The sequence below is a fragment of the Indicator indicator genome, chromosome 11 (genome assembly GCF_027791375.1).
Source record: "Indicator indicator isolate 239-I01 chromosome 11, UM_Iind_1.1, whole genome shotgun sequence".
Lineage (NCBI taxonomy): Eukaryota > Metazoa > Chordata > Aves > Piciformes > Indicatoridae > Indicator > Indicator indicator.
The window spans coordinates 17081632-17104544 of NC_072020.1; the positions used below are offsets into that span (position 1 = coordinate 17081632).

The following is a 22913-nucleotide window of genomic DNA, read 5'->3' on the forward strand; positions in this document are numbered from 1 at the left end:
AGAAGTACTTGGTAAGCAAAGGGGAGAGGGAGGCTGATTAGCAGAGCAGCATTCCCTTTAGTTGACTTCAACTCAGCTGTGTTCATTTATTTAGCAGATGTCAGAGACAGCAAAATATTATTTGTCAGTTTAGAGCAATTTCACAAGACAAACTTTAACCCTCAGTGGTATCACCTCCCTCTGCTTCCTCACCACTACCAGGTCACTGAAAATCATAGAATAGAATGGCTCAGTTTGGAAGGGACCTCAGAGCTCATCTGCTCCAACCTCCCCACCATGAGCAGGGACACCTCTCAACTAGACTCAGCTGCTCAAGGCCTCATCCAACCTGGTCTTCAACACCCCCAGGGAAGAGGCCACAGCCTCCCTGGGCAGCCTGTTCCAGAGTCTCACCACCCTCCTACTGAAGAACTTCTTCCTCAGATCCAGTCTAACCCTGCTCTGCCTCAGCTTCAAACCATTCCCCCTTGTCTCTAGACATCCTCAGGAAAAGTCCCTCTGCAGCCTTCCTGCAGGATCCCTTCAGCTCAACCGTAACATCCTCCCTGCATTTTCTCTTCTCCAGGCTGAACAACGCAGTTCTCAGCACCGGTATCACTGTGAGGGTGAAAGCAATACCTAAAACCCAGGGACTTTTCTAGGAAAATCACCTTCTGATTGAGAGAAAGCACTGAGGCAATGCAATCAAGGGAGATGGTCCAGTGCCAGCTTTCCTAGAGTCTTCACAGAATCATAGGCTGGTTTGGGATGGAAGGAACCTTCAAGATCAGGTGTCCCACTATCCCAGCTTACTCAAAGCCTCTTCATGAAGTCAATTCACAAATGTATTGATACCAAACAAGGCTGCTCACAAAGCAACAAAGCCAGGACTGCTGCATTTCATATGCTCTCCTCTCCTCTCAGCTACATGTGGAAAAGAACAAGGTTGAGATGTCCCATATCCTGCAGCCATGGTTTTTTTTTGCCTGATGCCCACTGTCTTTAAAAGAGAAAAGCAAGCAGGAGCTGTGTGATTTTACAGAGCAAGAAACATTCCTCACTCCTGGTATGCTGCAGTACCTTTTCTCCTCCTAAACCATCTTGAAAGGGCAGCCTTGCTGAAAGCTGTCCTTTGAGAAAACATGGTAAGAGAGTAGTACGGAAAAGACCTAACACCACAGCAGCCTGAAAACCAGTTTAAGAAGCAATTTGTTTCTCCTCCATGCCTAACAGAGCACATGATGGTCATCAACCCACTTCTGAAAGTCAACTGGATTCCATTTCTCCTTTGAGTGTTTTCATTCCTGATGTCTCCTCAAGGCCTTTCAATGCTGACTGTTTACACCTCAGTTTCATTGGATATTTGAGTTAACATTAAATGTTAGCTGAAGGTAAAAGGACCTTAACAGCTCCAATTACATGAAGATAATGGATATGTTGCCTGAGTTAGAGCCACACACCCCTCCCCAAACGAAAAAGCCCAACCTCAAGCAGTAGCCAGATCTGTAACACTGCCTGTTTAGCACTGGACACAAAGGACAGTAGTGGGCAAGCTTTCCAAATACCAGTTTTTTTCCCCTCTGTGAGAGTCTTCCTGTTTTCAGTCTGTTCCAGTTAAATGCCCATACTCATTCAAAGAATGTTTTGCACAAACAGCCTAAAGAGCAGGGAAATGTTCACTTCCAAGTCAAGTTTCTTGCTCACAGCTCAATGTGGCAGCAGTGAGAAGGCAACGTGGTGATGCAAAGGCAGCACCACTGACCTGCCAAGAGCAGCAGGGCTCAAACCCACATTGCTTACCTGGAGTTCCTCAAAAGCAGCACCACTGACCTGCCAAGAGCAGGAGGGCTCAAACCCACATTGCTTACCTGGAGTTCCTCAAAAGCAGCACCACTGACCTGCCAAGAGCAGCAGGGCTCAAACCCACATTTGCTTACCTGGAGTTCTTCAAAACACTGCCTATAATCTTTCACCTTTGGCCAACTTACATTGGCTCAGATGACTACCTTGGGGTTTGTGGGCTCCACTAAAAGGTCCAGTGTCAAAAGCTGACCAGTTTAATGCTGATTTAAGCATTATGGTAATGACCAAGGCTTCTCCCATTTCAGTACATGTTTAGGACAGTTGTTGGATGGGTGCCTTCCATTAGCCGCTGCTGAATGGAGAGGACTCAACTGCCCACATCAGCCTGCATTTAAAAGCTACACAGTACAGGTGACTCCAGACAACCTGCTTTTGGAAGAGAGGTGGAAAGCAGCTACCTGAGCAGAGAAAGAACAAATGTACATCTTCAGGAAAATGTCCTGCGTGATCTGCATGAGCACTTGACTGAAGGGATGTTCTTTCCTGGATATACAAACACAGGAATACTGCAGCTTTCAACCCCTTATTCCTTGACACATTGGGTTTGGGAAAGGGACAAAAAAAAGGAAGAACGTGCAGAGTTTCCTTCTGCTGAGGACAGCAACCTCCTTTTGGCACACACCACTGGAAAACTGCATTGATGCAATGATCACATGGAAGCAAAGCCTAGAGCGTTTGGAGATCTAATTTGATTACCTCCCTGTTTTTCAGACCGGTCACATTTTTTTCTCCAAGACATAGGTGAGAGGTAAGTACAAACCCAATCATAGTGCACAGAACCCCCTTTTTACCTGTGTCAGAACTATTCTGAGTTTCTTCTGCACTAGAACACGGATGCAATACAGCTTGGGACCCCAGATCAGACAGCACACACCACAGCAAGGATGAACAGCCAAGGCAATGAACCATTAAAGCAATACAGCAAGGCTGCTCAGAAAGCTCTAGAGGAGCTGCAGGTCTCTCCACCCAGCACCTGCCTTGCTGTGTAGCTTTCAGTGCTATCTGAACACAGCCATGCTGCCTGGCTAGGAGGAGGAGGAAAGCTCCACCAAGAGTGCTGATGTTCACATTCATCTGCTTCAGAGCCTCTTGATCCTGTGAGGTGATTCCCCAGCTTTACAGGAAGCAGGGCTACAAGGACAGCTCCGTGTCTTGGATTCAGGAATGCTGTTATCACTTTTTCCAAGCTCTGCCTTGTGACTAAAAAAAGAGTGAGAAAGTGTGAGTGGGTGTGCATGAAGTGTGAGGAAGGAAGGAGGAAAAGTTGCTATGAAGGTCATCATGCATCGGTGCTCAGGTTCCAGATGAGATTCTAACTCAGTCTAAAGACCTCTCATTTCTTCCAAAGATCTATGCCATCTATTATGTCCAACTATTTTTTCCTACTTAATATCATTTAAACAAACAAAAAAAAAAAGGCAGCCAAGAGTCAAGCTCTTCCTTGGTTTTACTCAAATTGATGTGTCCCAGGTGTTGATATAGTACCAGGAGACGAGATGGGGCTCAGGATCACTGCCATGTCTGGAGTGTATCCCCCACAGCTACAGAAGAGCTGAAAGCTTGCAAGGACAAATGAACAGTCATTGCAATTAACTTCAGTCCCTGTCATCTCACATCTGTGTCTGGCTGCTAAACAGAGAGTCTGAAAAAGCACCTGATGGGCTGCACCTTTGCTGGGTTACAGATAAAACACGAGTGCTCCTTGCACCTTTACTCTGTAGATTCACACTGTCAGTCAAGAGAGTTGTTTTAGTGACTTCAAAACCCCACTCTTCCATAGTCCACACATCCTAATGGCCTTCACCTTTCAGCAGGTTAGAAAGAGCACAAAATGAACATATTTACTTGTGCACAGGGGGCAGCTGGGCACCCCAGCCATGGGCACCTAACCAGAGGAAGGCTGTAGCCCCTTAAGTCCCAAGAGGTTTGCACAGGGCTTTTTCTCAAGAGAAACCTAATTAGCAAACTATCCCTCAGGCAGTTCTAGGAGTATCTGAAGTCAGGGTCGATGTAAGTCATTGTCAAGTGTGGTCACTCAGATCTTGACAGCAAAAGCCACGTCTGCAGTGGAGCATGAATTGTCACCCAGCTCTTCAGCTAACCACTTAACCCCAGACACTCTGCCCTGCCCAGTCTTTTATATTTGTCAAGATGCCAACAGAGATATGATGCAAAATATTAGAAAGAAACCAACTGCACTATTGAATGAACTCTGAAAAACAGGGCTGTGCTGTCCTCAGCAAACCAAGCATCTGCCTCTATTCCACCCAGGGTACAGTGTCCTTCAACTGCCAGCAGGCAGGGCAGAGAATTGACTAAGCCATCGATTGCTGTGGGTGGAGATGGGGTTCAGCCATGCAAATGCAGGGTTAGCCAGAGCCAGAGGGCAGGCAACATCCACCTGATAGATCCTCTGCGACAGAATTCAGTCACTGCTGTGATCAGAGCCAAGCACCAAGGCTGGGCAATGAGGCTGAACCATCAGAAAGTGCCTTCAGGCACTCTGGGTGGGCTCTCATGGCAGCAGCAAATGCTGCTGTAGAGAGCAGGGACTTGTGAGCTGCTGTGTGTGGGCTGCACTTGAACCAGTGACCCTGTGAACTGTGCTGTCTTCTGCTGGGCTCTTGCACTTTGCTACTGGGACTACCAAAATAATTCAAATTCTGAGCTGGAAGAAGCTGGATTTCGATCAGACATTAAGAAGAAATCCTTCCCTGTAAGGGAGGTGAGGCACTGGAAGTGGTTGCCCAGAGAAGTTATTGAGTCTCCAAGCCTGGCAGTCTTTAAAGCCAGGTAGAATTGGGCCTTGAGCAAGCTGGGCTAGTAGGAGTTGTCCTTGCCTATGGCAGGGTGGTTGGAACTAGATGATGTTTAAGGTCCCTTCCAACTCAAACCATTCCAAGATTCTATTCACAGAATGGTAGGGGTTGGAAGACACATCTGGAGAACAGGTCCAACCCCCCTGCCAAGGCAGGTTCACCTACAGAAGGTCACACAGGTACACATCCAAGAGTGTTTGGAATGTCTGCAGAGATGGAGACTCCACCACCTCTCTGGGCAGCCTGCCCTAGGGTTCCAGCATCCTCCTGGATTTCTTCACCTGATGAAACCATTCTACTGATTCTCCCAAAGCCCATACATCCTTCTGTGCTTTCAGACACAGTGTGCACTCAGCCTCAAGATACCCCCTGATTACACAGCAATAACCACTGCAGGTTGGATTTAGATTAATCAGACTTCATGCCAACAGATATATTTTAAATGCCATTCATTAAAGCATGGGAATAGAATCTGGATCAGATCCTATTCAGATGGGCCAGATCAGGCTTTTACTGTATTTAACTTTGCCCTTGGCTTGATGCTGCAGAATGGGAATGAAGTGCTAAAGGCAGCCTGATTAAAAAAGTCCCACAGCATGCACATATACACACACACACACACACATTTATAAGGTGCACTGCCTTACATGACATCATGTAATAAATTCATAATAATTAATAATTTGTGTGATTACTCAGTTTTCCAAGAGTTAATCCACCATTCAAGGTTAGTCCAAGGAACAAGAACGATGCCAAAGTGTTCTCATAAGCACTACAAAAGAGAGAGCAAATTTAGCAATACAATAGCTAATGGTATCATGACAGATGGGGATCCATCTGCCAACAACTTCCATTTGATAAAGGAATTTTTAAAAGGGAAAAAAAAAAAAGGAGGGGAAAAAAAAATCTAGTGGGTACAAGAAGAGACCTTCTTCAGGTGTGGTTCCAGGAAAGCACTTAGCAGGGTACAGCTGCACTGAGATCTTTCATAGATTCATAGAATGATTTGGGTCAGAAGGGACCTCCAAAGCTCATCCAGTCCAACCCCCCTGCACTCAGCTGGGACATCCTCCACTACAGCAGATTGCTCAGAGCCTTGGCCAGCCTCACCTTCAATATCTCCAAGGACAGGGACCTCAACCATTTCCCTGTTGCAGTGTTCCAGCACCCTCATGGTGCAGAACTTGTTCCTCACATCCAATCTAAATCTGCTCTGGTCTCATTTCAAACCATTGCCCCTTGTCCTGTCCCTGCAGGCCTTTGCAAACAGTCCCTCAAGCAGATCAGATGGCAGAAGGGCCATTTGGTGCCATGCACAGGGTAACACCAAGGAGTTTCACCTACTCCTCACTTTTCTGCATACAAGCACCACACCACAACCAAGACCAAGCAGCTTGCACTGAAAACAGCATGCAATCACTTTGCACACCAGAGAGGAGAGCTGAGACAGCCTGCCTTTACCTCCAGCTAGCAAGGATTTGCTGTCCATGTGCTGCAGTTAACCATCCTGCTTCAGGCTGAAAGCAGACAACGTAGAGCTGTAAGACCTCGGAAGTGGGGACAAACAAGTTTTAAAACAAGATCAGTATGAGGGTCATGAGGCTCTGGCACAGGCTGCCCAGGGAGGCTGTGGCTGCCTCCTCCCTGGGGGTGTTTAAGGCCAGGTTGGATGTCTTGAGCATCTGAGTCTAGTTGAGAGGTGTTCCTGCCCATGGCTGAGAGGTTGCAAGAGATGATCTCTGAGGTCCCTCCCAAACTAAGCTACTCTCTGATTCTACAGTACCCCAAAAACCCAAGCATGCTGGTGCCTAGAATAGCTCTGAGAAAGTCAAACAAACACAGACCCCTAGCCAGAAAATCTGAATTTTATGTAATACACAAAATCTTGAGGCTGTTACTGAAAGTAATGAACTTCTCCAAATACTACAGAGGGCCCCTAAGGAAACCATTCTGAAATGCTAATAAAAAAAATTAACCAGAAATCACCAATTGCATTTATTCTGGCATAAAACCTGTGTATTTCTTGGAATTCAGTATCTGTCTTTTGATTAAAAACATCCATGGATGATCATGCTGGGTTGAAAACATGAACAGAAGACATCTGCTAGATTAACACCCTTGCTATCATGTTTTAGGTCTTGAAAGAGCCACACAATAAAAATTCAGCATCTGATTCTCATCACTTCACAATACAGCTCAGATTTTTTTTTTTCCATGAAAAAAACCCCAAAACTTATTTCTCACTCCTAACATAAACCAAGACAGAAAGTAAAGTGTTAAAGCTGTTTGGCAGCTGCTACTTTGAACTCCTCTGGGTTTGGTAATTTGCAGAGCATGTCAGCTCCTCCACCCTCCAACTTCTGCAAAACACCCAAGCAGAGGAATGTCACAGCAGTGACTCTGCCGTCAGTACCACACAGCTAGGACACAGCAGAGGACCTCCTGCTCCATACCTGTCACTTGTAATCAGTTATGGTGGAGCCAGGAGCTGAGTGAGGCCAGACAGAGAAATCAAAATTAAGAGCGTGGAATTGGACATGACCTAGATACAAGTGATGGGTGAAGCTGCAGAGAGCAGTGGGATTTCTTAGAGGGAAAGGATGCAGAGAGGAGGAACAAGGAAAAAGCCAAATGGCACAGTGAGAGGGACAAACAAGAGGATAAACCTTGGAGTACTGCTATTAAAGAGGAGCATACCCTCATGTATGCTCTTCTGTTTGTTTCTCCCAACTACTTGCACTTTCCTATGAAATTTTTTCCTGTTTCTACCTTACTCTCCTTTCCCTACATCACAGCTTGCTGCACTGGGAGGGTGACAGAGCAGAATTGCTGCTATTTAGCTCCCTGTCAATGGGAAAAGGAGAACAGAATCACAGAATATATCTGGTTGGAAGAGACCTCAAAGATCATCTAGTCCAACCCTGTGCAACAACTTGACAGGTTACAGCCCAGCAGAAGCCCAGCCACAAGCTGGTGGCCTCATGCCCTCCTATTTACAGATGTGCAATAGCCAAGCCTCCTGCAAGCACTGAGAGCAAAACAATGAGATATTTGTTCCAAGCCCATGCAGTAAGGCAAAAACAACTGTACAGCAGCCACCCTTTTTCTGAAGGGAAGCCAAGAGATGATTTGGGGTTTTTATTTCCCCCAATGAGCTCACACAGTGCTCTAAGGAGTCACCCTTCCATTGGGATCATCCCACAGAGCCACAGGAGCTGCATGCAGAGCTCCTGAGAAGGCAGCAGCAGTGGGATGGGTGTGAGGAACAGGAGCACAGCCTGCTCGCTGCTCCCTGTCCTGCCACACCAGTCCACGCTGGAGAAGCTGCAGGCTGGGATCCTCCACTGGCAGAAAGCCAACACAAGTCTGGATGCAATGTGTCAAAGTACACAGAGGGCTGGCCAACACCATAACAGTGAGCAGCCAGGAGATGCTGCCACGGCTGTCAGGCTGATCAAGCTTCCCTCCGGCAGGAAAACCACACAGGGAAACACTGCTCTAGCTACAGCCCATCTCTGCACATCCCTGCGCTGTCTGCAGGCCAGCAGAACGCCTCAGCCCACCTACACATTGAGTATGGCTCTCCAGGACCCACTGAGCAGCCAAATCCTGCTCAGGCACTTCAGAGACAGGGATTAAGAATCAGGAAGAAGAACAAGACAGATGGATAAGAGTGTTTCAGAAGCTGGAATCCAGCTGCATTTCATGCAGCTTCAAGGACAGGTTGAAGCATTGCCAAGTTGAGAGGGACAACTAACCATGAGTAAACATCCAGGTAATACAACCTCACTGTTTCCACCTGTCCATTATAGGTCAGAGGTGAGGTCGAGTGAATCTCACAAAGCCCAAAATGTGTCCAGAATCACCCCAAGGATGGACAGCCTCCAGAAACAGGAGTCAGGAAACAGCTGAGTAAGCCCTATCACCACTCCCTGATGAGCTCTTCACCTCCTTCATGCTTCAGCCAGAGCGTGCTCCTTGCTCCAAGGGAACCAGAGGAGGACAGGTGGTCATGTCCTCTGAAAGGCAAGGTGGACATCACTGTGTGAAGTTACTGCTCCCTGCACCAAGGACTGCTTTTACACCACAGCTGCTGACAACAGAAATACTCCCTGCTGAGTCCTTTTTCCCAAGGAGTCCCATGGGAGAGACAAGGGGTGATGGGACAAGTTACTGCTGGGGAGATTCCCATTGGACTCCAGAAGAAAATGTTTCCCCATGAGCACAGTTGGACACTGGAATCATCTCCCAGGGGAAGCAGTGGAGTCCCCTGCACTGGGCAGTTTGCAGACTCAGCTTGGCAGGGTGCTGGACCAGCTCAGTTCAGCTGCACTGTCACCTAGAAAGGTTGGAGCAGATGAGCCTTGGGGTCCCTTCCAACCCAAACCATTCTATGATTCTAATGATTGTTTCCTCTGGTCACAGGCCATCAACAGAGAATCACACAGGCTCCAGCACAAAGCACCACTAAGCTTGGAAATAGAAATCCATGGAATTCACCACTGCTAGGTAAATACATCTGATCCAACAGCTGGACAGTTTTCAGGGACTCTTTACCTCTGAACCCTCTTTATCTTAATACAGATAAAAAGACAACAAGTAGGGCAGCTTCCCATTTTAATGCCAAGCATACTTTGTGTTATTAGAAAGAACCCTTAATAGCAAAGGCTCTACAACAAGGTAAAGGCTGAATTGTCTTGAGATACTGAAATCAGAGAAGAAAATTCTAAGCTATCTAGGTTTATGTAAAAGATTTAAAAGTCAGCTATCAAAATCCACTCTGCTGGAAATTTGTATAGAACTCTTGATGATAGGATGCAGAATTACAGAATTGTTTGGGTTGGAAAAGCCCCCTAAGATCATTCAGTCCAACCATCAACCCAACACCACCACGGCCATTAACCATGTCCCCAAGAGCCATGGCCACATGTTTCTGGAACACCTTCAGGGGTGGGGACTCCACCACCTCCCTGGGCAGCCTGTGCCAATCCCTGACCACTTCTGCAGCAAGGAATTTTTTCCTCATCTCCAAGCTAAACCTCCCTTGGCAGAGTTTCACAGAGTACCTTTGGCTGGAAGAGATCTTCAAGATCATCCAGTCCAACCTTCAACCCAGCCCTGCAAGGTCACCACTAAACCATGTCTCTAAGCACCAGGTCCACATGCATGAAAACTGCAGGACAAAAGAGACCAGAAGCCAGTGATGCTTAACCAGGGGCCTCAACAGATGAAGAATCTTTCACAAGGACATGCACAGATTCACCCCCACCGTTCATCCACAGGACTTCTCTCTGCAGCAAGGGCTTCTCCCAACCCTGTCTCCACGAGCAAGAAAAAACAAAGACACTGTACAGGTCTGCAAGCCAAAGCTGCTTGGAACAAAGCAAACCAGCAGAAGAGGAGATGCAGTTCCTGGTGTTCTTGAACAGCCACAGCAATCCCAGCACCACACTGAAGCCAAGTGTCCTGGAGAACACATCAAAGACCATTTACAGAGGACAATGCAGGCTGTTCAAAGCACAGTCTCAGGCCATGAACACGTCACTGAACATGGTGGAAAATACATTACGGTTTGACTGCTGTGAGGTAAGTTTTGATTCAGACCATATGGCCTCCCAAGGCAAGCGGGAGTGCACATCTGCACGTGTGTGTACCAAAGATGAGGACTCCAACCCCCAGCTGCATCCATCCCAGCCCTCCAGCAGAAGCAAGGAGAGCACGGGAAGATGGCAGTAAACACTAAAGTCATTCTTTTCCAGAGTCATTCAGGAAAGCTCATCAGTTTAACTCATTATCTCAGCAATCTGGTCATTAAGGGTTGAAAATAATCCCAGAATGGTTGGGTCAGAAGGGACCTCCAAAGGTCATCCAGTCCAAGCCCCCTGCACCTAGCAGGGACATCCTCCACTACAGCAGCTTGCTCAGAGCCTTCTCCAGCCTCACCTTCAATATCTCCAGGCACAGGGCCTCAACTACCTTCCTGGACAACCTGTTGCAGTGTTGCAGCACCCTCATGGTGCAGAACTTGCTCCTCACATCCAATCTAAATCTGCTCTGCTCTCATTTCAAACCATTCCCCTCGTCCTGTCCCTGCAGGCCTTTGCAAACAGTCCCTCTGCAGCCTTCTTGTAGCCCCCTTCAGGTACTGGCAGGCTGCTGTTAGGTCTGCCTGGAGCCTTCTCTTCTCCAGGCTGAACACCCCCAGCTCCCTCAGCTTGTCCTCACAGCAGAGGTGCTCCAGCCCCTTGATCAATATAACTAGTTATGTTTTTATTTGTTCTTCTCTTTACAAGTCTAAAATAAAAAACCCTAAAACCTAACAGACCAAATCATACCAGTGTCTGAATAATTCATGACAAGGAAAAGGATCAATGGCCTGATCATTAAGTTCTTTTCTTCTCCCCTGTTCTGTTTAACATGGTAGAAAATAGATGATATCTTTATGTCTCCCTCAGGCAAAGAGGTCCAGTGGCTGCAATAAAAGGCTACCTCAGAAAACCAGGGGTCAGCAGTCTGGGCTTCAAATTAAAAAGGCTAACCAAATTATAGCCCTAGGAGCACAAAGAACAGTATTTACAAGTTTAGTTTTCAGCAAACCTCCCCAAAAATCAACATTTATCTGGGCTCCCTCACTCTAGGAATTAAAATGATTGCTTCTTAGAGTATTTTCTGCACTGCAGCTACAGACAGGTGCTGATTTTCTAACAGCACCTTGGATTCCAGGTGTTTTCTCCTCCTGCTGTTTACAAACACAAAATGAGATTCTGGTGTTGCAACATCAAGCTTGCAAAAGTTTGAAATGCAGATTTGTTTACATGACAACTTCTGAACACGTAAGGCTGGCTTCCGGCTGACAAAGCTACCAACAGAGCTCAACTTAATGGTGAAAGGAAGGTCAGGGGAAGAGCAAGAGGAAAAGGAAGAAGCTTCTCAGTACTTGTAGCTGGAACCCATTCCAACTCCATTTCCTCTACAGGAACTTTAACATGTGACCCTAGCAGCTTTATGCTTTTTCTTTTTTGCCTTTTGGGTTTTTTTCTTCTTATTTTTGATTAGCAGTCTTGCCACCCCTTCTAGGGCCAAGGGGCTCCCAGGAGAACCCCCTCAGAAGTGCCCAGCAGTGTAGCAGTGGTGCTGGCTGTCTGCCCACCACCTGCCAGCTTCCTGCCCCCCTGCCATTTATACCCCTCCAAGTGGGAAAAAAAAAAAACCAAAAGCCCAGAATGACAAGGAAAGGTAAATCTGAAAATCATTTCAGAAGGGTCCAAGGAGAAACTGCCACAACCATCAGCAGATTCATGGAAAGCTCCCTAACCACCAAGAATGAGATGAATCAAGGCTTGACCCTTGCCTGGCCTTGGTCTACCTCCCAGCCCTGACCTGGGCAGCATGTCACCTTGGTCACTGCACTTTCTCTGGACTCCTGGCCTTATGTTCTGGACACCAGCAGTATCTTCCTCATCCTGTGCCTACAGAGTAAGCACCGAGTGGTTCTCCTCCGAGGCAGATCCACCTTTTATTAATGCTTTAGCATACACTTGGGATGCTTTAAGAACAACTCTGAGATGCAGCTCAGCAACACAAAGCACTGCTCCTTCTGGCAAATGCAAGATTCTGCTCCAGAGCCTCTGGGCTGTTAAAATCCCTTCTGAATTCTAATGAGGTTTGGACTAATGAAGGCTGCACTTCAGCATCCTCACAAAACACACCAAAAAGTAAGCAATGATGAGCCCTGCAGCCTGAGACTGTCTGATACTGTTTGCTGACAGCCAGCCCAAACATGTGCCAAAGCCCTTTCAGGACGGAACATTTGGAGCATCTCCTCGCTGCCTGTTACTCTGTACAGCAGTAGAGTCATGGAGTGGCTTAGGTTGGAAGGGACCTCAGAGCTCATCTCCTCCAACCTCCCCACCATGGGCAGGGACACCTCTCAACTAGACTCAACTGCTCAAGGCCTCATCCAGCCTGGCCTTCAGCACCCCCAGGGAGGAGGCAGCCACAGCCTCCATGGGCAGCCTATTCCAGAGTCTCACCACCCTCCTACTGAAGAACTTCTTCCTCAGCTCCAGTCTAACCCTGCTCTGCCTCAGCTTCAAACCATTCCCCCTTGTCCTGTCTCTAGACACCCTCAGGAGAAGTCCCTCTGCAGCCTTCCTGTAGGATCCCTCCAGGTACTGGCAGGCAGCTCTAAGGTTCCCCTGGAATCTTCTCTTCTCCAGACTGAACAACCCCAGCTCCCCCAGCCTGTCCTCATAGCAGAGGTGCTCCAGCCTTTGGATTACCTTTGTGGTCCTCCTCTGGACTCATTCTAACAGTTCTGTGTCCTAAGATGATGCTACTCCAACCTGGCATCATGGTCAGGAAATGCTGCTGTGCTTCTGCTCTTCCTCCAATTCAAGCAACAGCTTCTTGGAAGTGCTAAATTCACCACAGGGTTTCTAAGGCACAGGCCCATGGACTAAATACCTGGACTGAAGAAGCACCTGAGAGTGTTTGGCCATAAGAATGTGAGCTTAGTGTTTTCCAGCATGCAATGAGGCTAGGGGTGAAGGAGGGTGACACTTGATCATTCTAAGCAACTAACTGATGCAAGACTTCATACTGGAATGCATCAGATACTAAAAAACATCTTTGTTTGTGTGCAGTCATCCACAGCAAGCAAAGATTCTCTGGAACAATCTCCTGGACTATCACTTATTTGTAAGAGCTTACACACACTCCTCTAGTGCCCCTCACCACAGAAGGGTTTGAAACATGGAATACTGATTCCAAATCATGCATCAACTAGCTCATGGGAACAACCATAACCTTTCCAGGACACCACCACAAAGCGGTCCGTGTTCCACCGAGCCCCTCACTCCTCAAGGACTTCTTCTGTGCCAAAACTGACACAGCACTGCTGCGACCCCCTTTGAATGACAGCATCTGCTGAGAGGGCTCACTCAGCTCCTCAGCAGCAAGAGGAAACCATGCTTCAAGCAAAACAACACAAAAAGGGAGGGGGAAAGGAGAGTGCTGATGCAAGATTAACTGCACAGTCACAGGTAAAAGGAGTAATTAAAACAAGATCTCCAGCAAGATTCTGAGCAGAGCTAAAGGCTGCCAAGTAGTTTTCACTGAGGTGAAGCTTCACAGAGCAGCTAGCTCTTCACATCTGATCTGAAGAAAGCCCTCATCTAATCAAATGTCTGGAAAAATGAAGAGTTTTCAACAAGAATTTTAGCACAGCAGGTTCTTTTCCTTCAACAAGTGATTTTTAAAAGTACTTTTGCTTGTTTGCTGTTCCAAAGCCTGCTGCAGTTGGAACTCAATAGCTTGGAGCAACAAGTAGACCTGAGAATCACCCATCCCATTAGCTCCTGCTCCTACTGCCTCAGGCTGCTTCAAGCAAGGGTATTTTGCATTTTCACACAGACTGCTAACAATATTTACATCAAGTTCAGTGCCATAGTTCCCTCTTAAAACTCTTATCTAGCAGTATGCTAAAGACTGAAAAAATCATGCTCTAAGAACAAATTAAATTTTAAATAAGATTCTTCATGTTAAAGTTTTAATAGCAGAGAGGAAAACTAACAGTCCACACACACAGGCACTCTGCAGGACACTGAAAATCCAGGTCTCATGTCAGACATCTGTGCTCTAGGCTCCTGTAAATCATGCAGCATGAACCTGGAGACTGACTCAAGCCTCAGCTCTGTGCCAGGGACTCGACTGCAGCACCAGGCCCTGAAACAACCTGAGCTGCAAGAATGCTCGGGGTGCCAGCAGTCAAGCCCAAGGAACAGGCAGCCTGCTGTGCTTCACTCTGCCTCTCAACATTACCACCACAAGCAGCTTTTTGAACTGCTGCAGTAGTTGTCCAGGTCAGCAGGACTCTCAGCAGGTGTCAGAACATGCTGGGAGCAGGATTCAGAGGGAAGCAAAGAGAGCAACTGTTGCTCCCATCTTGAGCTGCTGCCACCCATCCTGCTAACACAAGGCGCTGCCTGGATGAGCTGACTGCTCTGCTGCATGTTCACCCCCTGCAGACCACCTGTCCTGCCTCCAGAGCACATTTCTTTCCCCAGCAGAACTCAAACAGAAGCAAGACGTGGCCATGAACACTCCCTAGCAGCCTTTCCTGCCCAGTCTGCAGCAAACACACTCCAAGCCTTTCATGATGAGACAGACAACACAGGGATGGGAGGAGGATGGGTAGGGTGAGTGAAAACTTCTCATCTCCCAACAGACTCTGTAACCTAGGAGACACCAATGCAGAAGTGCAGTGACTACAGAAAGCAAGGCCACTGCTGGAGGAAAGTGGGGATCTCTCTGCTGACAGCTCAGGAGTGACCAGCCACTCTCAAGCACCATGTGCTAACCACACCACATCCTCCACTCACGGCCAGCTGACAGAAGTTTCTCCACCTTCAAGATCAGCTATTTTCAACCCCCCCTGGCTTTGGCAGGGAACCTCCCATAGACCAGGTTGCTCAAGGTCTCATCCAACCTGGTCCCCAGCATCTACACCAGCCAGAAGACATCATTTCCACTCAAGCCATTGGGGACAGCCAGAGAATAAAGATGACTCAGGCACTAACCCACTCAGGTACCCCACAGCTGGCAGCAGCACTCCTATATGCACTACATTTCACAGTCCCTTGGAGCTGAAACTGTGGCTGAGGATCTGTTAAAACCAACATGCAGGGTACAAACTGGACGGTGGCTGGGACACAAACCTGTCCTGATGGAGTCAGATGGCTGCAGCTGAAAGCATCTCCTAGCACCTACCACTGCCTAGGTCCAGGTCTGTCAGCATTCAGTGCTCTCATGCAGGTTTACCATCTACTGCAGGCAGCAACTAATGGTCAAAAAATTGGCTTTCAGGAGTTTCTGTATGATTTGTCTTTGAGCAAAGTGGGGGTAGCAGATTGTCAGACAACAGCCACCTCCTCTGAGCAGGAACTTCTACTACAGTTGACTGTTGTACCCTGCATCTTACATTGTAGTTCTCAAATGATTTAATCCTTCATCAACTGGCGTGGCTGCCACAGAGTCCTTGTCCTCCCTGTGGGCTCCTCCCAGCCCTTTCTTCTGTACTAGCAACTGCATTTGTGCAACTCCCAATGAATCCAGCTGGGAAAGTGACCCAGGTGAAACCTCAACTGGTGCATACAGGAGGTTTCTGTTGGATCACTTCCTCAGTCTGGTTTGCCACACTACTACACAAACGCCAGCAAGAGAAAGCAGACAAAGGTGAGAGTAACAATGCAGCTTAAGCCAGAATAAATCAGCTCCTGGGAATACAAAGCTAATTAAAAACATGGGGGGAAAAAAAAACATGCAGACAAGCCCAAACAGCTCTGCAAGCCTCCTTCCTTCTTTCCAACCCTTTCTTTTTGTTTATTTACTCTTGGGAGTGAACCACTTAGGCTTGTAAGCACAATGCCACAAAGAGAAACCGTTTGGAAATGTAAATAGACAGCTCCTGCTGGAGGCCTGGGAAATGCCAGACAACCCAGGTAGGTAACCCCAGACTGGGTGCTCTGCTCCTCCACACAGGTTTCTTCATGCTGCACATTCAGCAGCCCAGCCAGAGAGCAACACTGTGCTGGTCAAACTCCCAGTCACAGTGTCTGAGGGAGGATTCACCTGACTCAGTGGGAGCACAAACAGCCTTGCCCAGGCTGCCATCCTGGTCAGTGCAGATCCACACAATGGGCTTCATTTGATCAGAGGTGCTTACTCCAGCTGGAAAGTTCAGATCTTCCTATCCATACAAGGGGTGACTAGCCAAGATAGCTGAGGTGCCTTAGATGACAACTGTGTATCTCCTGCATGGGAAGTCTCACATTCACAGAGATGAGGGGTTTGCATCTCACCCTCACTTTGTTCATGGCATGGAGAGCCAGAGGAGGGCTGCACAAAACTCAATTTCCTCACAGCAGCAGCCCAAGTACAGCATTTACCTGCACCTGTTGTTACTTTAGTATCAAGCAAGCCTCACACCACCGTTTGAGAACCACTTGTTACTGCCTTAGTACAGGTCCTGGCTTACAAAAGATGAAAGGCATCTCAGCATTTACTGCCTGCCAAGGTAAGCTGCCCTTCCCTGTGGGACACTGCTCTGCACACTCACAAGTGCCACACAGCCCTTCAGCAGCTAAAGCTTCAGAAGACATGGAAGCATTTTGCACCTTACTGGATTCGGATCCTTTGTCACCACCCCCAAGCTAAGGGATACTGCCACTTCCTTCCCCTTGGTGCCCCCCACCCCACTCCATTTCCTCTCTACTAGCTGCAGTTGCTGTCTCCTCAAAGCCTGGTCCCTACAGGACAGGGGCTGAGAGTGGCCCTGACAAGAGTCACCCCACAGGCAGGTTCCCACACACAGTGATGGGGAGGCTTCACCTTCTGGTACATATGGAGAATCACAATTGTTGGGTTGGAAAAGCCCTCTAAGATCATCCAGTCCAACCACTGACCCAGCACCACCATGGCTGCTAAACCATGTCCAAAGTGCCATGGCCACATGGTTCTGGAACACCTCCAGGGATGGGGACTCCTCCACCTCCCTGGGCAGCCTGTGCCAATGTCTGACCACTCTTGCAGCAAAGAAATTTTTCCTCATGTCCAACCTAAAGCACTCCCCAGTAAGCCTCCACAGTGCAGCACAGGCAGTGACAGGCAGCACACAACTGCAGAAGAGCAGCAGCAATAAAAGACAAGTTCAGTGTTGGATCTCTGTTCAAACCATGTTTTATAGCCACAGTAGCTCTGTTTAAACATACCTCAAGCAGCTAGTGAGGGAGTTAGATTTACAGACTATATTATAATAAATGTTTTTTTTTTCCTTCAGATCATCTCAAGACCTGTTGCTCCTCAAGCTAGCAAAGAAAAAGTGACTGAACCAGAAAATATCTGAACCAGAACACTGGCATTTAACATGAAATGAACACGTAGCTCTGAGTTAAAAGGCACTTAAATCCCACTGTCAAGGGCTCAGACTTGCCATTACGTCAAACACGATTCTGCCTTAATATTCTGAACTGAAAGATTCCATGCACTTATTAAAAGCAATGAGAAATTACACTATATGCACATCCTTATGGCAAATAGATGTATATCTTTCCAGATACTAAAGCTCATGTTGAGGTAAAGCCCATGTAGGATGCTTCCTACCCATGCACAACAGGCCAGATATCACATGAATTGAAAACTTAATGGAAACCAGCCTACAGGAAAATGTTTCTGGAATTTTTGAAAGAAAAGGAAAAAAAAAGAAGATGTAAAAATAAGCATTCAGTTCTCTTTGGTATTTTCCAAAACAAAATGGCTTAGTGTACATTATTAGCATGTATCCTATTTAGTAGCATTAAATTTGTTTGTCCTAGTAAATACAACCCTTCACACCTTTCTTGCCTCCCTTATTTGTGCTTCCTGACAGATAAATGGCAAAACCAGTGAGAGCTGTGGGAGAGGCAGGGCACCAACAGTGTAGCTCTCAGAGCCTGGCTTTCTTCATATCTAGAGGCAGAACTGATCTGTATGGAGCTAAGGAAAAATAACCCTGCAAAAAGTACAGCCTGCAGAAGGTAACAAACACTGGAAAGGGTAAGGATCTTGGAGAGATGAATTGGTTATTTCTCCAGTCAGACAAAGGCAAACTATCTCCCTAACTTACATGCTCAAGGTAGACCAAGGTCTTGATTAAATAACTAGGGTCATTTCCAGTAGGTGGAAAAGAAACATCATTCCCAACTGTGCTGGCAGCCAAGGTTCAGGCAGGGTTGGTAAGAAATGCCACTAAAGCTGGACCACCAAGCTGCCAGGTCCCCTGCACACCAGTACTGACACCACCTATCCATCAGGTTTCCTTGTCATGCACTTTTGGTTTTCTTCACGCACCAAGGCTGTAAGTACTCACTGCCCAGAGAGTAAAACACTCCCCTGAAGCTTGTACTAACAGGAGGCAGAGTAACATTTCTTCTCTTCCATGCACCAAAACCACAGAGCGACTTAGGTTGGAATGGACCTTAGAGATCATCTACTCTAACTCTCTCAACGAGACTCAGCTGCTCAAGGCTTCATCCAACCTGCCCTTGAACACTCCCAGGGAGGAGGCAGCCACAATCTCCCTGGGCAGCCTATTCCAGAGTCTCACCACCCAACTACTGAAGAACTTCTTCCTAAGCTTCAGTCTAACCCTGCTCTGCCTCAGCTTCAAACCATTCCCCCTAGCTCCTGCCCCCTCCCTGCACACAAATACATCCATCCAGGCTCCTGGTAAATTAACAAGCATATGGTAAAATTGCATTTTATTGCTACCAGAAACCTCTCCTGGAGAGACAGGGCTGCTATTTGAAACCTTGCACTTGGCCAGAAGTTGGCACAGAAAGCAGCCATCCCTAAAACTTTCATGAAGCAAGTTCCATGAAGCAGTGAGAGGTGTCAGTGTGAGGTTGAAAGCAGAAAGAAAAAGGAGTGGGATGGAGAAGCTTGGTTTAACCTCTGTGTCTGGTCATACATGGCAATTAACAGGCTATTTGATTACTCACAATTTCTGTATTTTGAACAACTACTGAAATGTGAATTAAGTGAATTTAAACCAACTGGCACTGCAGCAGACAACAGCCACATTGCAATTCTGCACTACAGCACAATATTCTGGGATTGCTCTTTAAAGAGCCTCCCCAGCATCTGCAGATGAATCATCCTCCTCCTCTCCTGGGCAGCACTTCACGGGCGACAGTCAACCTCTTCTCAGCTTACACCCATTTTGCTTCCACTCCCCCTGGATTAATGTTACCTCTTCACAGAGCTCTTAGATTCCTATTTGCCAAGGCTCCCTAAGTTTAAGAGGGATTTGTTCACACTTTTATGTATTTGAGAGCAGTTAAAGATGTTGAACCTTGCACCTTCAAGGACCTCTGACACACTCACTGCTGGGGCTCAAAGCACCAACACTGCCCCAAATTACCAACTCATCTGTGTGGATTTTACCATACCAAAGAAAATAAGTTCCTGAAACTGAGAGGTTGTTACCTCTGTGACCTTCAGAGGCCACAGCAGATCTGCATAATGAATGAAATAAAGTCAGTTTGCCCAAGCAATGCAATTTTCTAAACGGGGTGCTAAATACAGAGCTTAATTACCAGCACTTTCCATACTCACCAATTACCTCATCAGTCTGGCCCAGCAGAATTCAGATCTGGGACTGTCTGGGCTGAAAGCAGCCAAAGATAAATGCTCCAAGCAAAGTCCTGCTCCTCATCCTCACAGCAAGGACAGGCTGAAGGAGCTGAGGTTGTTCAGCCTGCAGAAGAGAAGGCTGCAGAGGGACTGTTTGCAAAGGCCTGCAGCGAGGATGAGGGGCAGTGGTTTGAAATGAGAGCAGAGCTCATTTAGATTGGATGTGAGTAACAAGTTCTACACCACGAGGGTGCTGCAACACTGCAACTGGCTGCCCAGGCCCAATCCCCGGAGATACTCAAGGTGAGGCTGGAGAAGGCTCTGAGCAAGTTGCTCTAGTGGAAGATGTCCCTGCTGAGTGCTGGAGGGTTGGACTGGGGTCCCTTGCAAGGCAGACAGTTCTATGATTCTAAGATTCTATGATTCCTTTCTTCAACCAACACACTGACTATAATTCTCACCTTCAAACAGCTCTACTTGGTACACAACTGAGGAAGGTCCCTGGTATCACAACTCTTTTCCCTAGAAGATATTCACACCTGATGTTTAGGAACTTAATGAAGGGTACAAAAAAAAAAAAAAAAAAAAGGCTCATGGTATGTAGCTGGCAACTAGTAAAGAGAACAGACTTCAACATGAAATCAGTTCTACTATCCACTAGCCATTGAAAGAATGAAGAGTGGGCTCCTAATTAGGCTTAACGATGCTGTCTATGAAAGCTCAGCTGTCCTTATGTGAAAGGTAAAATAAGATAGAAACATGCTCTGCTCACAGACATAGCTGCTGTTCTCAGCTACCAAGCTTGCTGTGAGTGTGGCAGTTAAAGACAAGTCCTTCCACAAAGCACGAAGTGAGCTTGACAACAGAAGAGGAGATCGACAGGTCATTCCAAGGCACTAATTCTGCCAATACCTCACCACTCTGATCACATCTGCGAAAGAGATTTTCCATATGACACACAAATTGCAATAGATTTTGCTGTTACCTTGGTTCAAGGGATGGACAGAGTTGGTTTTCCGGCATGCTTGTCAATAAACTCCTTGCAGTCCAAGGTTTATTGGCCTTTGAGTTACAGTTTAATACTTTTTATTCCAGAACTGCTACTGTGTGGTCCTTAAAAAAAGGCATGTTCTGACATCACACCTGATGTCATCTTGCCTAGCATGGCGGGTTTTGCTACAAGATACCAACACCTCCTGGATCATAGTTCAGGCCCACCTAGATCTTGGCATACTGCAAACATGACCTCAAAAGAAGTCAGAAAGGTTACTTTAAACATCTTCTGGTGCAGGCACCACTTGTGAATCCTTGATAGCAAGGAAGGCAGGAAAGCTCAGAGGAAGGAGGCTGCAAGGGTGCTCCTGGCATGGTATGCTGCCAGCCCAGTGTCACAGAGGGTAAGCCAGGATATAACTCCTCATCTCAGATGCCACTTTCAGCCCCTCGACAGCACCTGCCACAAGGCCAACACTGACCGTGAGGGTGGCCACGCTTGCCCCTAGTCGGTTTCGTGCCATTATGCAGCCACATTTCCCGTCCCCCAGCACAGCCGAATCCCCAGCAGGCGCGATGCTGCCGCAGGCTCCCTAACAGAGCCTGGCAGAGGGGCTGCCCTCCTGCCCCCGAAGGCAGAACCAAGGTCGAGCGGTGCCCGGAGTAGCGCCTGCTCGCCGAGCTCCCGCGGGGGTGCGGGCAGTAGGGCAGGTGCACCCCAGCACCCGTTGGGCGCCAGCACAGACAGAGCGGCTGCCTAGGAGCTGCCCCAGGTGCTGGGGGCGCCGCCGCGGCCTCCGGGGGCTCGGCCGCTGCCCCGCTGCAGCTGCTGTTCCCGCCCGGGCGGCGGCGGAGCGGGGAACCGACGCTGCCCGGCCGGGGCAGCTTTTTCCCGGCTGCAGCGGGGCGCAACCGCCGCCCGGCACCGTGACAGGCCCTGGCCCGGCCGGCAGCAGCCCACCGCACCGAACAAAAGACCCGGCCGAGGCCCGGAAACGTCCCGGGGTGGCGGGCCGAGACCCGCCGCCAGCCCGGAGGATGACGAGAACGCGGACCGGCCGGGGCACAGGCTGCGGCCGCCGCTGCTGCCCCTCCGCACGGCTCCCACCACCGCGGCGAACACGGTGAGGAGGGGGCGGCGGGAGAAGGACGCAATGCAACAGCTCCGGCGGCGCGGAGCGAAGGAGGGAGGGAAGGAAGGAGGGGGCTGCACAATGGGGCCAGCGGCAGCCCCTGCCCCTTCCGTTAACAAAAGCTCCCCGGCCGCGGGGCTCGCACCCGCCTCAGCCGCGGGACTGCTTCCACCACCCCAGGCCTGGGGTTGGGGGGGATCTGCAGCGGGCAGGGGCCCCGCTGCGCCCCGCAGCCCGAGCGTGGAGGGGGCCGGGAAAGGGCTCGCCCCGCCGCCCACCCTCCGGCCAAGCCCCCGCCGCCCGCACAATGCAGCCCCCCCGTGCCGCCCCGGGGCCGCTGCACAAAGCGGGCCGGTCCCGCCGCCCTTCCCGCACAGACCTTGAGCCGCCTCGGGCACCGCTAAGGTTTTGGTCACCGCCTTCCACACGTTACAGCCCAGCAGGCAGAGGAGAAGCGCCGCCGACCTGCTCATTTCCACCCGTCGCCGCCAGCCGCCGCCAGGGAGGGAGCCGCCGCCGGAGCCGCTGCCCGGAGGAGGAGGAGGAGGAGGAGAAAGAGCCGCATCAGGGGCTGGCCCGCTCCGCGCCTCCCTCCATGTTGCCGTGCGCTGCCCCTCCTGCTTTCTCCGCCCGCTGCATTGTCGTCCCGCCGCCGCGACCCGGCCTCGCGTCCGCGCCTGGCCCCCGGGCGGGCGACGGAGGTGGGGTGGCCAAGGCGGGAGCGCTTCGCGGCCGCGGTCCCTGCCGGCTCTCGCTGCTGCTGCCCGGTTATTCCTTCTCCCTGCACTCCTGGCAGGCGCAGCCGGGCCCCACCACCCGCTCGTTAACCCTTTGTAGCCTCAGTGCTGCCTGTCTCTGCTCACTATCCTCGGGTGCCTGCCCGGGTCTATTTACTATGCTCTCACTTACTCCTGCTTCTGGCAGGCGCAGCAGGTCCCCGGTACCTGTCCGGTTC

The 22913-nt window shown here is 49.0% G+C and overlaps 1 protein-coding gene across 1 annotated transcript in view; it reads right to left on the bottom strand.

Moving 5' to 3' along the window:
• Positions 1 to 22431, bottom strand: part of FAM171A1 (family with sequence similarity 171 member A1) — a 74869-nt gene extending 52438 nt beyond the window's left edge. Inside the window, exon 1 of the mRNA XM_054384796.1 lies at positions 22338 to 22431. Within this exon, the coding sequence (XP_054240771.1) occupies positions 22338 to 22431 (94 nt within the window). The remainder of the gene's footprint in view (positions 1 to 22337) is intronic.
• Positions 22432 to 22913: the final 482 nt, after the last annotated feature.